A 15,699-nucleotide genomic window follows, 5' to 3' on the forward strand; every position below is an offset into this window, starting at 1 on the left:
GGACCTTTTACCCGTAATGGCATAAAGATAAGCAACCCCAAAGGATTTGAAAAGTACAATTAAAATCGAATAATTCAACTTGCCTATCAACCTAATAATCATGTCACAAAATTGATGAAATATTTCATGCTCCACTACTCTAAAAGCAGCCAGAGCCAGTAAGAAAAATATTACAGAAACAAATGAAATATCAAAATGTGGCATTATCAATGGGACCAAGAAAAGTGAACATATTCAAAGTTCAAACAAAGGACCTAGTTAGAACACTCCCTCCAACCAGACCAAAATATGATCACCTCCTCCGAAGAGCTTACTTACCCTACCGGCCATGGCCTGCAACCAAACATTTACTAAAACAAGACCTAATTTAAATACGTAAACCAAAAAGGAGAAAACAAGATTTTGAGAATAATGTTTACCCTAATTGAGTTACAATTCGTTGTACAAAACCGAAATCATCTATAAAACATCACAGCTTATTTGGTTTTCTTCTCCTCTTCTTCTTCCTTAACAGCAGTGACATCTGCACCATCCGTGATCTCTGCACCACCCGTGACCTCATCGTCACCACTGAAACCAAATTCATTGACACGCTTCTTGTCGACTGGGTAGACCCATCTCTGGTATACGTATATCAGAAATATGACATCTGCCAGCCAAGAATGAAAATCAGTAAAAAGGGGAGATAAATATACGAACCAAAGTCCAACCAGCATTCAAACAAACACAGAATCAGCTACTCTCTTACTGGTTTCAAATAAGCATTCAGAATAAGATAGTCGCTTAAATGTAACACGCTAACCTAGGTACAAGAATGGGCGAACTTGAGGAGAAAATTTTCAGTGTGCGGGAATACAGCCCGATCCACCAAGTGTAATCATACAATTGGATGGAAAACATTTTTATTTTTTTTACAAGTGTCCAACTAATTTTATTATTACAATGGGTATTACTGCACCGTGTTCCCGGCACTCGAACTTGAGAAAGAAAAAGCTAGACACAAATTTCTAGCTTAGTAGTAGTGTTTTACAAAAGGAGAATCCAGAACACAAATGCAAATCACTGACAGTTTACCCTCCAAAGATTAATCTTAACAGCATTTCAAATATCATAACTAAGCATCTGCACACTGCTTCCCAAACATGAAGATTACGGTTGTTTGGGTTTTCAGTCCAACACACAGCTTTAAGGATGAACTATTTTTTATGAGCCACGTCACACTGGTTGACATATCAACATGATGGTAACCTAAACAGGATTCTGCCACCAATGTTTACTAGCTCACTCAAATTTCAACGAGGTAACAATGTAACCCCAAACACACAGGTTATGGACCAAAAAAGAACACAGATTTTATGGTATATGACTACTGCAGAAAATAAACCACAACTCACCATCACGGAAGACGGAAAGGCGATGTAACATTGGCATTTTTATGACGAAGGCAAATAGATCATCAATGATGGTGTTGAGGAACTTGTATGTCATCTGCCTCCACGGCATATGAGCCACTGACTTCAGCTTATAGTTAATGAACAATTGAGGGCACATCATAATAAAACCTGCAGTGACAATGTATTAAAAACAAGTGTGACACCAGCAATCATCAATTTTTAACCACAAATAAGACTAACGACCAATATATGCAATATAGGAAGATTGACATTTATGTCGTCAACTCATTATTTTGAAGTGCAGACTCTCTTCAAAGTCAATTAAACCAGGGTTACCAAAGTTAATGAAAATGGTAGTACTAACTTAATTCTCACTGGAAAGTGAAAAATATAAAGCTATCCTGAAATACAGTTATAAATTATAGTGATTAGTGCAGCCTCAATATGAGGTCCCTCATACCATCTTTGATACAATCATAGAGAGTACTGAAACAGTTTAAACTGATGACCAAGTTGTGCAATTTTCGACTACAGTAAGGAGAAATATTAGCATATAAAAACAATGGGGGGAACCGAGAACTTACCAAACATGTAGACACAGCTTGTGAGTGAAGACAGAATCCAAGAATACCAGCTCTTGTGACGCTCGTACTTAAGTGAGTAAATAGCAGAGCATGCAACAAGGAAGAAGAGCACATATGACAAATACTTCATTGCCATATCATCATATTCTTTTGTCCTATTCCCTGCATATGACTCACGGTCTCGGAACCTCAACTTAGGTATCCTCCCGGTTCTATCAATCTGGAGATGGAAAAGACGCAAATATTAAGCTTATAAGCTAGAGATCAGGATCATTATTTAAAATAGCTTTGTTATGGCACTGAGTTTCAAATCTGCAGAGTTTCAAATGTATAGAGGATTCCTGATATTTTGCAGGAATAAATTTAAAAGAAGATGCAAACAAACGTTCTACACACTCATTCCAAACTCATGAGCGTAACTCCAAAAGAGTAGCTAGAATGTCAAAAAAATGAGGAGAAACAATACAAAAAACAAAGTGAGGTGATTTATTTGGCCTAATCACTTCTGCAACATTATGCAAATTTAATCCGATACCTCTATGTGCATGGCCTTCCCAATTTTCCAAAACTCAATGCAGCAGCCAATTCCAGAACTTGCAAGTATCATCCATGAAGTATCATTATCAAGTAGATAGAGGAAGACAATGAGCTGACATATGAAGCTCACGATAACAGACTTTGCAGATAGTCCTTCCATAGATTTATTTTTGTTCCAAAATTGAATATCTGCAGAGAAAGAAAAATTGGACTAAAAATCCATCACATATCCTCATTATGTTTTTAAGCAAGCAAAAACAAAAGAGAACAATACTTACCATTCTTGAATGCCAAGAAGTCAAACACTGAATGAAGTAAAGAAACAACCATTGTGATTACAAGGAGGTAAGGGTTTCCTTCCAAGAATACTCTCTGGAAGGCATAATAAATCAATTAGCATTTGAAAAAACAAGAAAACCAATAAATATCACAAATTTGTCCTCAAGCAGCAATATTCATGAAAAAACATTAACACTACAGCACATATCCCCAGAACCACACCCCTCCCTCCAAAATAACTTATGCATCTTGCATTACAAAGCCACACAATCCTGGAACAACCCAGCTCAAATTTGGCTACCAAAACCGCCTAAACCATAAGCACAAAACAGCCAAGGCAGTGCAGAAACAAATTATCTTCACTCTCAGCACCCTCCCATTAGCATAGAACCTTCATAAGTAAGATTTACAAGAAATGTCCCTGAAAAATCCAACTTCCAGTTCTTCCGAGATTGCCTAGAAGGATGCAGTTTAACACTAATTGTGATAAAACAAAAAAAAAAAAAAGAAAAAAAAAAAGGAAACTCCCCCATTTCCGCATCACTAAGATCCATATGAAACCCAGGATTCCAGATCACTGCATAGGAAAGAGGTGACGACACATACTAGCAATCGAAGTGGTATTGGATAGTGACACTGTAAAACCTAGGAAAAGAATGGGAAAAAGCAGTTTCCCAAACTCAACACTACACCCAAACCCTCACCAGAGAGAATTGCTATCCATGGGCAGCAACTTTTGCCCCTAATCATAACATTGGAATCTTTACCATTCTCCTCCAATCATCCTACAATGCTTATATTACAATACATTGCATATCTTTTGTTTATTTTTTGAAATCCCCAGTTTTTTTATCGACCCAAACAATAATCTGATTTACCATACTTCAAGCACTGTAGGAAGTATATCAAAATCTGATAACTGATTTTATTAAAGGTAAACGCCAGAAATCTCCTACAGTAACAAAAATAAGCAATACCTTCAGTTCATCAGCCTCACCCTCGAGCATGCTTCCATAACTACGGTGAATCTGAAAAGACTGATCAATCTGCAGGAATAGTTGCCATTTGGTCATGCTTATGGGACCTATTTCCAGATTTAGAGGCAATTCTTTCACCGTCTCATTAATTGGTATCAACTTATCTCGAAGTAACCAAAATTCATTGAAGAAAATAGTTGGAAAGTAGTTCCCTGAACTAGGCTCAACATTCAAGTCTGCAAATCTAAAGTTAAGAAAATCAAAGATCCAGTCTTAGGATGTTTTACCTCAGACACCCCACATTTTAGTCAAGTTAATGCTTGATACAACCAAAAGACAAAGGTGACAAACATAAATCAAAGAACTTGTGAAGATCACATATTTTCAATCGATGATGTTAACAATAAAAACACAAATTCCAAATTATTTTTTTCCATACTGAAAAGCACCATACCCATGTATACAACCACCAAGAATACAATTTTTGTACGTGTCAAGAAATGAATGAATAAAAAAACATGAAACTCAGAAAGCAAACCAAAAATAGAAATGAATGAATAAAAAAACAGAAGAAAATTATAATGTTGGTACGTGTCTAGTTTGTGTGCAGTGGCAGAAAACTAAGACGTTTTTAACTGGTATCTGTTAACCACCAGGCATAACTTTGTTGTAGCATGTAGTTAGACACAATGAATAAGGGAAACATATTAGTCAGCCAATGTCCAGAACTAAGATGTGTTACCACGAAACCAATCATGCAGAAATTTCAATGATATGGTGTAGTCCAATCGATCCCCATCACCAGCAACCAAATTAATAGGGGAAAGTGTACAGCACTAGATTCTATAATATGCCAATATTTGTTGGTGAGTGTACTTACATGCACATAGACAAACACAACGTACTTCACAGTCAAATTAGTATACGCCACAGAAACATGTAATGCAACGAACTGTAGCATTAACAAACATTCCAATACAGATATTTCACCGTACAAATTTCATAAAAGACCCTAAAGTATGGCTGTGAAAGACAGTATGGCAAATTAGAAGGATACAAGGGGCAACATTAGGTGGAACAGCATTATGAGGGTACCTGCAGAGGAAAAAATAAAGTCAAAAAATGGAAAATTCATTTGAGAAAAATATGCTTGTATGTGGGAGAAAGAAATGCTAGCAATATGAAATAAGCACATTTTCTCTTTAAAATATAATTCACCAATTGCAATTTTATAAATAGTTTATCTTAGGAACTTGGCAAAATGAAATACCATTGAAATTAGCCTACAATATCTTAACTTTCGAATTCGGAAGCAAGTTCTGCTAAATAAAATATTCTGTCAAGAACTTGCAAAACCTTACAGTTGCATCATACTCAGAAAGCATACCGTGTAAAATCATCAACCAAATTAATAGTAATATTTGGTTTCCAATATGATACCCACTCCACAGGACCATCATCTTCAGAATCACCTTGAGTATCATCAACTACCTAGAGTAACCAAGATAAATTTCATCAGGATAAATAACCATAGCACTATAGAAGAAGAAAAAAAGGACGGAAACTCATGTTTTTTATCATGAGAATTTGAAGTTGCTGTTCTAACTTCTCTATATCTTTTTTTTAAAAATAACATACAAATATATTGAAAACCAAGACAAAGATACAGAGAAGTTGGTCAAGGACCAATCGACACCAAACTTGAAGTAACTGTAAGAGTTCAGAAACAAATTAGGCTATTCTTCATTCTCCCCATCACCCCACCAACAGCCACAGTATCCGACTCCCTTGATCGCATATCACCAACCTTCTAGTCTTGAACTATTAAAAAATATTCCTCCCCACCCCCCAACCCCCAACCCCCCGGACCCACCAGGGTCCACAATGTTCCAATCTCCATAGTTCAATATAACCACTTTTAAGTGAGAAAGAGGACTCGGACAGTGTGATCCATACCAAAAAACTTTTAAATTAGCAACCAACCATGAGATAAAGCCAACAGTTGAAGCTCTTTCTAGGTCCATTAAGTCTAGAACTCAATCGTCCATATCTCCATCCATATCCATAGTTCCCATTAAAATTCAGCAAATATCCCTTTCGACCCTTTCAGGTGGACTCTTCTAGCCCACCCAACCCCTTATTCATGGTGTAATTCTTTATAAAATTACTGTTTCTTCTCCCAAGAAAAAGACCAAACATATAGATAAGAGATTCTAGTAATCAAATTTCAAAGTTCATTTATTAATAGTAATCTTTTTGTTTCTTTTTATTTGAGATACAGACAATTTTATTGCTAACAAACAATAGCACTAGAGGGAGCAAAAAATAAAAATAAAAAAATGGTCAAGAAGAGAAGCAACTGGTGCTCAGTAGTAATCTAAACAATTTCTGTAAATAGAAAATAGAAAAGAATACAACGTACCTCAACAAGTGGTTCCTTCTCATCAGAATCTTTCGGGCCCCCAAGCAAACTCCTCTTTTTATCAGCTTTTGACTTTGGCAGGTGTGTCACAATAGCTGACAGCAACAAAAAGAGAAATTAACTGCAGTATTCATGATGAGATGGATGAATTTGAAAAGAAAATGTGCAAATGAAATCTAGGAGACAATCTTACAGTGTGTCTTTCCAAATGCAGCAAGAGGCTGATATTCCGGATCAGTTGGGTCTGGAGGGTAACCAGAGCGTGCAAAGAAAACATGAGCATAGAGACTTCCATTGTGCTTTACGGCCTGAAAGAAGAAATATTTCTACTTATACCTTTGAATTTGGCAGCCTACCAAATACTAGTACATGAGAAAACACATGGACCGTGTCAAATTTACAGAAGTTTAAAAGTAATACCTCAGATGGATAGTACTTTGTAGACAGAGTCCGGGTACTCTCTGGCCCCCAGACAGCATACGGGATATTAGTTTCATGCCACACAAGTTCACGTTCACTGCCGAATTCATTGAACTTTTCACGTTCGGAAATATACAACCACATATCCTGTGGAGAATACATAAATTACAATAATTTTAATTCTAATAATAAGAAAGGATTCAATAGTATTAAGGCAAAATCAGGCATACTCCAGAAAAGAATAACACTTAGCAGCAGTATTGACTTAACCCTTTTAACTGTTGAACCAATCAACACTTTTCATTCGGCGTATATCTTTCCCTGTATATCCACTTTGGTTCTACAATCATAACGTATGTGTTCATTTCCTTTCCACTTCAAAATTATCATTTCAACGTCCATATATATACACACACATATATATCTCGTAGCTGCTACAAATATGTACATATATATCTCGTAGCTGCTACAAATATACATCTGATACAACCAGCAAGTAATGAATATTAACTTCAATTTGTAAATTTCTTGAGGAAACAAAGGCCGGAACTTGAAATTGATGGGTGAAAAGAAAGAGAGATGGAGAGAGAGATGCAGACCAGGGGTTCAGCCTTTTGGAAGAGATTGGAGCTGAGCTGAGAGGGGTCAGAAGGAGCCTTCTTGGGAGAAAAGAATTTGGAAGCGAAGTACCAAAACACAGCCATCCGTATGATTCCAGTGATGCTCTGACCAAACCCGCCTCCTCTTCCTTGCTGCTGTCCGCCTTGGACTTGACCATCCGCTGCCGCTGCCACTGGCGGCGCCATAATCTTCCCCTGCTTCTCCTTTTCAGTTGGAGGTTTAGGTTTCGGAGAAGAGAGAGAGATCGGTGAGATCGAATTAGAGGCGTGATGGAGTGAGAGAGGGATATTTGTAGTTGTTTATTATTTGATGATCTATCGAAAAAGTGGGAAGGGAACTAGTGCTTTGCCGAATCTCTAATTCCACTCCCTCTTTTGATTGCCGACCCCAAAAGCTCACATGACACACCAAATTGATCTTTATTCCCGAAACATGAAACAAAAATGCATTTCTCGTACATATTCAAACTTAAGATATCTCATTTGTAACTGAATTGAAGTACCACTTTTCTACAATTAAGTGGAAATCCTAAGCCTTTAATGATTTCTTTTTAATTCATCTCACATAATGATATTTTACACTAAGTTGTAAAGAAATTTAGACTGTTCCACATTATAAGTTTATCGTAATAATGTTCTATTGAACTCGTGCTTTGCCGAATCTCTAATTCCACTCCCTCTTTTGATTGCCGACCCCAAAAGCTCACATGACACACCAAATTGATCTTTATTCCCGAAACATGAAACAAAAATGCATTTCTCGTACATATTCAAACTTAAGATATCTCATTTGTAACTGAATTGAAGTACCACTTTTCTACAATTAAGTGGAAATCCTAAGCCTTTAATGATTTCTTTTTAATTCATCTCACATAATGATATTTTACACTAAGTTGTAAAGAAATTTAGACTGTTCCACATTATAAGTTTATCGTAATAATGTTCTATTGAACTCGTGCTTTGCCGAATCTCTAATTCCACTCCCTCTTTTGATTGCCGACCCCAAAAGCTCACATGACACACCAAATTGATCTTTATTCCCGAAACATGAAACAAAAATGCATTTCTCGTACATATTCAAACTTAAGATATCTCATTTGTAACTGAATTGAAGTACCACTTTTCTACAATTAAGTGGAAATCCTAAGCCTTTAATGATTTCTTTTTAATTCATCTCACATAATGATATTTTACACTAAGTTGTAAAGAAATTTAGACTGTTCCACATTATAAGTTTATCGTAATAATGTTCTATTGAACTCGTGCTTTGCCGAATCTCTAATTCCACTCCCTCTTTTGATTGCCGACCCCAAAAGCTCACATGACACACCAAATTGATCTTTATTCCCGAAACATGAAACAAAAATGCATTTCTCGTACATATTCAAACTTAAGATATCTCATTTGTAACTGAATTGAAGTACCACTTTTCTACAATTAAGTGGAAATCCTAAGCCTTTAATGATTTCTTTTTAATTCATCTCACATAATGATATTTTACACTAAGTTGTAAAGAAATTTAGACTGTTCCACATTATAAGTTTATCGTAATAATGTTCTATTGAACTCGTGCTTTGCCGAATCTCTAATTCCACTCCCTCTTTTGATTGCCGACCCCAAAAGCTCACATGACACACCAAATTGATCTTTATTCCCGAAACATGAAACAAAAATGCATTTCTCGTACATATTCAAACTTAAGATATCTCATTTGTAACTGAATCGAAGTACCACTTTTCTACAATTAAATGGCAATCCTAAGCCTTTAATGATTTCTTTTTAATTCATCTCACATAATGATATTTTACACTAAGTTGTAAAGAAATTTAGACTGTTCCACATTATAAGTTTATCGTAATAATGTTCTATTGAACTCGTGCTTTGCCGAATCTCTAATTCCACTCCCTCATTTGATTGCCGACCCCAAAAGCTTACACGACACACCAATTTGATCTTTGTTTCCAAACACAAAAACAAAAATGCACTTCTCGCCAATATATTAAATTCGTCATTCACAATATTTGAATTTAAAATATTTCACTTGTAATTAAATCGAAGTACCATTTTCTACTATTAAGTGGCAATCTTAAGCCTTTAATGATTTTGTTTTTTTAATTCCTCTCACATAACTATATTTTACACTAAGTTGTAAAGAAATTTAGGATATTTCACATTATAAGTTTGTCGTAATAACTTCTATAAAAGTTTTATTTAAAAGCTCTCACTAACAAGTTTCATTAGATGGGGACACCGTTTACAAAACTTTCTTCTGTTGTGTTATATTCTAATTTTAATTCTAAATATTTTTATACTTTTTCTCCTCCTACAGTATGTTCCATACTTGTGTTCAAATAATTTTTTTCATTTGATATTTTACGTAATCCTAACAGTTTATCAATAACTTCTATAAACTTTGACCAAAATTTTGCTTAACTATGTTAATGTCTAGATTATCAAAGGGCATTCAACACTTCCATGAATTTCACTCTCATCATCTTCTAAATTAACTTGTTTATAATTACTAAATCTAAATGTTGCTTCTCTTGAGTGAGTGTTATAAATTTGTGTTTTATTTAGTTGTTTATTTCTTGTTACTTGTAAACCATGTAGTGTGTCCTGTGAGTTCATTTTAAAATGTCATTGTTTACGGATTTTGCTTCTATCATATTGATATGTTTGCTACCAAATGGTAATTCACAAATTTTTGTATCCTTGTTAATACTCAAAATTGGGAAGTCCAAGGACCAGTACGGTCAACCATCGATGGGACCTTCAAATTAGAAACAACAAAGAATCCCGAGCTGGTGGCTCAGTGGTAAATGTCAGACTGCGAGGCTTCCTTCAAATTAAAAACTGGAGGTCTTGGATTCGAAATCCACTGCTGGTATGGAAGCTAGACTTGTGGACATGAGGAGGCTGAAATGCCTGAAACAACAAAGTTTTAGTGGTTTATCCTAAAAATTGAGTTACATCCGTTGTAGTGATTTGTATACATTTGATGTGGATTGCAAAAATGCTCCACAACAGTGTGATGTAAATTTTCTTCTGTGTGTCTAGCCGCTTATAAAAGGTACTCATCCTTCTTATCTAGCCCCTTAGTAAGCTCCAAAAGTCATGAGATCTCAATTACTTTACCGCTTTAGCATTAAATGAATTAAACACGTAGGCACCGCTTGCTGGCTGCTCCATTATTCAATTGATACATGGACATGGAGATAAAGTAACACTTGCTCAGAGCTAGTTACAAGATTTCCTGGACCAACAAATGCCAAGCACCTCGCTCGGCCAAAAGTGGAGTGCATGCAACGCTTCCACTATTTTAATTTCGTTTTAGTTCTTGCATGTACTTTGTTAGTCCATAATCCGAATAGAGATCACCGTTTTCCACTGAGCAGAGACTGGCTGAAGATATAGAGAAAGAATGCATATTCTTAAGGCTCAAGTATTTAAATATCATGTGATGGTAAAACTCAGCTCGCTCCGTCATCCACACGTCACTGTGGAGCTTCAGGTCGTCTAGTATGGTAACTTCTTTAACTGGAGGTTTCAATAAGCACATGTTACCTCTCTTCTTAACTTGAAGATAATCGTCTTCGGAGCAGCAGAAAGGAACGCCATAGTTGATGACCCAATAGAGCTCTCACAGATGGCAAGAAACAACCCAACTTGAATTGCAGTAGCCTGCTATCAAATCTCCCTGCAACATCACCAATCTAGAGACCATTTCGCTGTAAAACAGTGGATGTGATGAAGTCGAGAGACCATTGTGCCCTCAACAACAGGTTACAGCAGCAACATCACCAGTCTAGATAATATGCACCATAGCTACATGATAAGATTTGATAAAGTTGAAGATTCCTTGATGCATGCCTTTAATCATATAAATTAAAGCGGAATTTTGTTCCAAGGAAACTAAATACGAATGGTTAATACTCATTTTCGGTAAGATGTAAGTATTTGTTACCATTAATGAAAGTAATTCCATGTAGGAGAGTGAAGCTGCTAATTGACAAATTGAAACGGCAAAAAAATAAAGAGCTTCAAAAATAAAATGTGCCAGAGGATTGGTGTTCGAAATCTGACAGAGGAGACATTGTGTTTGAATCAAGTTGTTCACTAGAGAAGATAATAGCAAGTGAACTTGACGACAAAGAAAAGTTGAGTGATTCATTCTGGTTCTTGGAGAAATGTACGAGAACCTAACAGAGTTCAAGAAAGCCCTTGACTGGTACACAAGGAGTTGGAAAGTACCGGTTAATTGATGACTTGGAGGTACGTTGACATTTTCTATAACATTATACAACATGCCTTGTGTTTTGTTTTTTTTTAACAAAGAAATAGCATAGGTAGAATTAACAAAAATGCTTTTATAATTTGTTAGTGTAAATTAACATGATATGTACTATTTTCTGTTTGGTAGATGTTTAGGCTTGAGCATAATCGCTAATCCTTAGGGGCAGTCATTAGCTAAAATTGATGTAGGTAATGTTCTAACAACGCTGACAATCGGCAAAAAGCATTAGAGGCATACGAAGAAAGTTGCAGGTATGGTTTCTCTAAAGAGCTATTGCATTTATGCTCGTGGTTGTGCGTATTTGATATTGTAAAATACAAGATTTTGATACGACAAACACCGAAGGTCAAATAAAAAAAAGAAGACACCAACTTGTATTTTATAATTTCAAATATGCACAACCACGAGCATGAATGCAGTAACTCTTTAGAAAAACCATACCTACAGCTTTCTTCGTACCCCTCTAATGCTCCTTGCCGATTGTCAGCCTATCTAGAACATTACCTGCATCAATTTTTGCTAATGACTGCCCCTGAGGATTAGCGATTATGCGTAAGCGTAAGCATCTACCAAACGGAAAAGAGTACAAATCATGTTAATTCACATTAAGAAAATTATAAAAGCATTTTTGTTAATCCTACCTATGATATTTCTTTGTTAAAATGAACAAAACACAAGGCGTGTAGTATAATGTTATAAAAATTGCCAACATACCAGTGACCAATTAACGGGTACTCTCCAACTCCTTATGTACCACTCAAGCTCTTTCTCGAACTCTCTTAGCTTCTCGTATGTTTCTCCAATAACCAGAATGAATCGCTGACCTTTTCTTTGTCGTCAAGTTCACTTGCTATTATCTTCTTCATGTTTGCAAACTCACAGAGCTAAAAAATAAATACACAATAAAGGCAGCAACAAATTTAATTATATATGAAGAATCAGTTATATTTCATGGTAATAAATTTGCAGTTAAACATGAAGAAATTTGAGCGTTGATGTGAACAGAGTAATGACCATCCTCGGATCTTAAATACATTTCATGACAGGTTCGACCTAGTTGGGTACTCGTTCTTTGCTGGTCTACAAGATCATTGGCATCCTCAGCAAGCTGTAAATGTTTTTTCCTGAAACAAAGATAACAATAGTAAAAACATCAACCTTTTCTTCGAAAACGCACGATTAAAGCATCCACGCCAAATTAAAGATTTCTAATTTAGGGTAATTGGCTAAAATGATCAAAAATTAAATCTCGATTGCCAAACTGATCAGACACCCTTATAAACCCGTCATATCGTTATCACCTTGTTGACCCTAAAAACTACCAAGCCTACGTGGCACGCAAGCCGAGTAACTAATGAGCTAACTATGTCATTCAGTTGTGTGCGAGGCGTGCCAACTCGTTGGCCGAGCTCGGCTGGGGAATAAAATTTGTTGATATTGCGTTGGGTGCACGGCTGACTTCTCGATCTTGCGACTACGGTCGAGGAAGGAACACTCTCGGCCTTCGGGTTCTAAAGCCTGAAGACAATGTTGCTAGTTCTGCGAAGTTCAATATCAAATTCGGCTTTCTATGTGTCGAATGTAGTAACTTGTAACACCTCACTTCGCCGAGAAGGCTAATGAGATGACCTCTGCCAATAAGGATTCGAAAATCTTTCTCGACCGACACTTGGATAGATAACCAGTCGGCCCTATCACAGTGCTGTTTATCCAAACTGAAGGTACTTCACGGTTGGCTGATTCTACGGCAACAGTGATGTTTATCCAAACTGAAGGTGTTCGCCGGTTGCCTTCACAGTGTTGTTTATCCAAACTGAAGATGTGTTGGCGAAAAAGAAAAATAAAAATCTCAAAGTTGTTGAGAGGTTTCGCGTAGAGCGAGGGTTTGCGCAGGGCTGTTTGTGTGTTGAATTGAATGTCCCTTTGTGTTGCACGGTTTCTCGTATTTATAGGGATGATGAGTACACGGTTGATAGGTTCTGAAGCTCTACCATGCTACTAAAATTCTTCCATCGTTCAAGCTTTTGGCCAAATCCTAATCTCTTTAGTATAATCTGCATGCATCTTTATCCTGTGTCTATGCGAAGCCAAACAATATTTCATGATGAGACCACGTTTTTAATGAGACGTATTTCTATCTCAAATGGACTCTGGGTTGATATTTGCATGGCTGATGGTGTTCAACTGTGACTTAAACTCTAGGAGGAAAACTGATCTGTTTGTCATCTATGACTTTTCAAACAAACTAAAAAGCCTATCTAGGAATCACATCATCACCAAAAGCCTAGCTTTCCTAGACTTCCTGTCTCATTCGTCACCCAAAACCATCATCTTTATTGTTGCATGCATCTTGACCCCAACTAAATGAATTTTAAATTCATTTTGAATTGTGCCGCACATCCACATCCAAACATCCACGTTAATGCTGATTCCTAGCTTGGAGATATATTATTTTTATAAGAAAATGTCAAGATAAATCATTATTAAAAGATAATTGTGATAAAAACCATAATGTTATCTTTTAATAAAATTATCTTTACTTTTTCATTGATGGTGTGGAGGTATACTTACTCAACGGCCTCGATTACTCGGGCCGATGGTGAAACTTTGGGTCAAACACACCTATCCACTGAAGTTATCGTTTCCTAGTTTTCTAATTTCTGTTTCCCCATATTTCTTAGCACGCAAACCACCACAAAATTCCCAACCCGATAACTGAACATATGTGAAGATTGAATGCAACTGAAAAGCCAAAAGCCAAAAGCCAAAATTGTATACCTGAAAAAGAAGAGCGTGTGGAAAACCTCGAGGCAAAGATAGAGCTCGCCGATTGACTGACAAGCGCCAGACGGGGAGGAAATGCTTTTGGGACAAGTACTTGACAGAAAGATGGTAGTCGATGTTGGCCACTTGAGGGCCTCCGTGTTAGAAAGTCAATGTAACTAGATAGGAATGTTTTATTTAATTGATTTGTAATTGATACTTTCTGTTATCGTATTCCTAGTTTCTAGGTCTTCTTGTTGTACAAGGAAAGGTATTGTATATATATTGAGCATTCTATCAATGAAAGATTATTCTGGCTAAATACAGTTTTTACATGGTATACAGAGCAGGTTCCAAACCCTAGCTCTTTTCTCTGCCGAAACCACCAGAACCTTTTTTTTCGTTCGTTGTTCTCCTTCTCCATGGCTGACAGCGACAACACCATTATCAAGAGGGGCGACGGCGAGAGTTTTGCCGACCCTTATTTTCTTCATCCTTCAGATCATCCTGGTTTGATTTTAGTCTCCAAAAAATTGACTGGGGACAACTACAACACTTGGTGCCGAGCTATGGAGATTTCTTTAGGTGCCAAGAACAAAATTGGTTTTATTAACGGCAAGGTGAACATGCCATCTGAAACAAAGCAACCCGATGCTTACGCCGCATGGCAGAGGTGCAATAACATGTTACTTGCATGGATCATCAATTCCATTGAATCTGATATTTCAGATTCAATTCTTTACTTGAAGACAGCCTATGAAGTTTGGGAAGATCTTCGGGAAAGATTTTCTCAAAGCAATGCTCCACGAATTTTTCAGCTTCAAAGAGAGATTGCCTCTCTCACCCAAGGCCAACAATCTGTGGCTGTTTATTACACAAAATTGAAGAGTCTTTGGGATGAGTTAGCATCCTATAGTTCTTCGACAATCTGCACTTGTGGCGCACAACATGAAACCAATAGACTTATGCAGTTCCTCATGGGATTGAATGAGTCTTACAGTGCTATTCGTGGACAAATCCTATTGATGAATCCACTTCTCTCCTACCGACAAGCGTATTCCTCGATCATCCAAGAAGAAAAACAACGGGAGTTAGGCACTGGATCCCGCAGTCTAACTGAACCAGCAGCCATGGCGGTTCGCCATCAGCAGCAATCTTCCAAGAAACAGCACCAACAGTCGCAGACCAGCAGCAACAGTCGACCTCCTCTTCACTGCTCTTACTGCGACGCTAAGTATCATACCGTTGAGACTTGTTGGCAGAAGAATGGTTATCCACCGGATCATCCCCGTCACAATCCCAACACGACACGCAACTCCAAACAAAATGGTGGTGGCAGCGGCTTCTCTCGTAGAAGTTCTTCTGCTCATCACGTTGCTTCTACTCCCACCATCAAGGATCTTCAAGCT

The 15,699-nt window shown here is 37.0% G+C and overlaps 1 protein-coding gene across 1 annotated transcript; it reads right to left on the reverse strand.

The window, feature by feature from the left end:
* Positions 1-183: 183 nt before the first annotated feature.
* LOC126603727 (uncharacterized) lies at positions 184-7,604 on the reverse strand. The gene is made up of 12 exons (XM_050270673.1): positions 7,213-7,604; positions 6,614-6,760; positions 6,387-6,501; positions 6,194-6,288; positions 5,159-5,262; positions 4,829-4,866; positions 3,772-4,007; positions 2,794-2,887; positions 2,514-2,704; positions 1,979-2,198; positions 1,395-1,562; positions 184-649 (listed from the first exon to the last, which is right to left on the reverse strand). The coding sequence occupies exons 1-12, from the start codon at positions 7,417-7,419 to the stop codon at positions 477-479; spliced, it is 1,788 nt and encodes a 595-aa protein (XP_050126630.1). The 5' UTR covers positions 7,420-7,604; the 3' UTR covers positions 184-476.
* Positions 7,605-15,699: the final 8,095 nt, after the last annotated feature.

This window comes from Malus sylvestris, chromosome 15 (assembly GCF_916048215.2).
Source record: "Malus sylvestris chromosome 15, drMalSylv7.2, whole genome shotgun sequence".
Classification (NCBI taxonomy): Eukaryota; Viridiplantae; Streptophyta; class Magnoliopsida; order Rosales; family Rosaceae; genus Malus; species Malus sylvestris.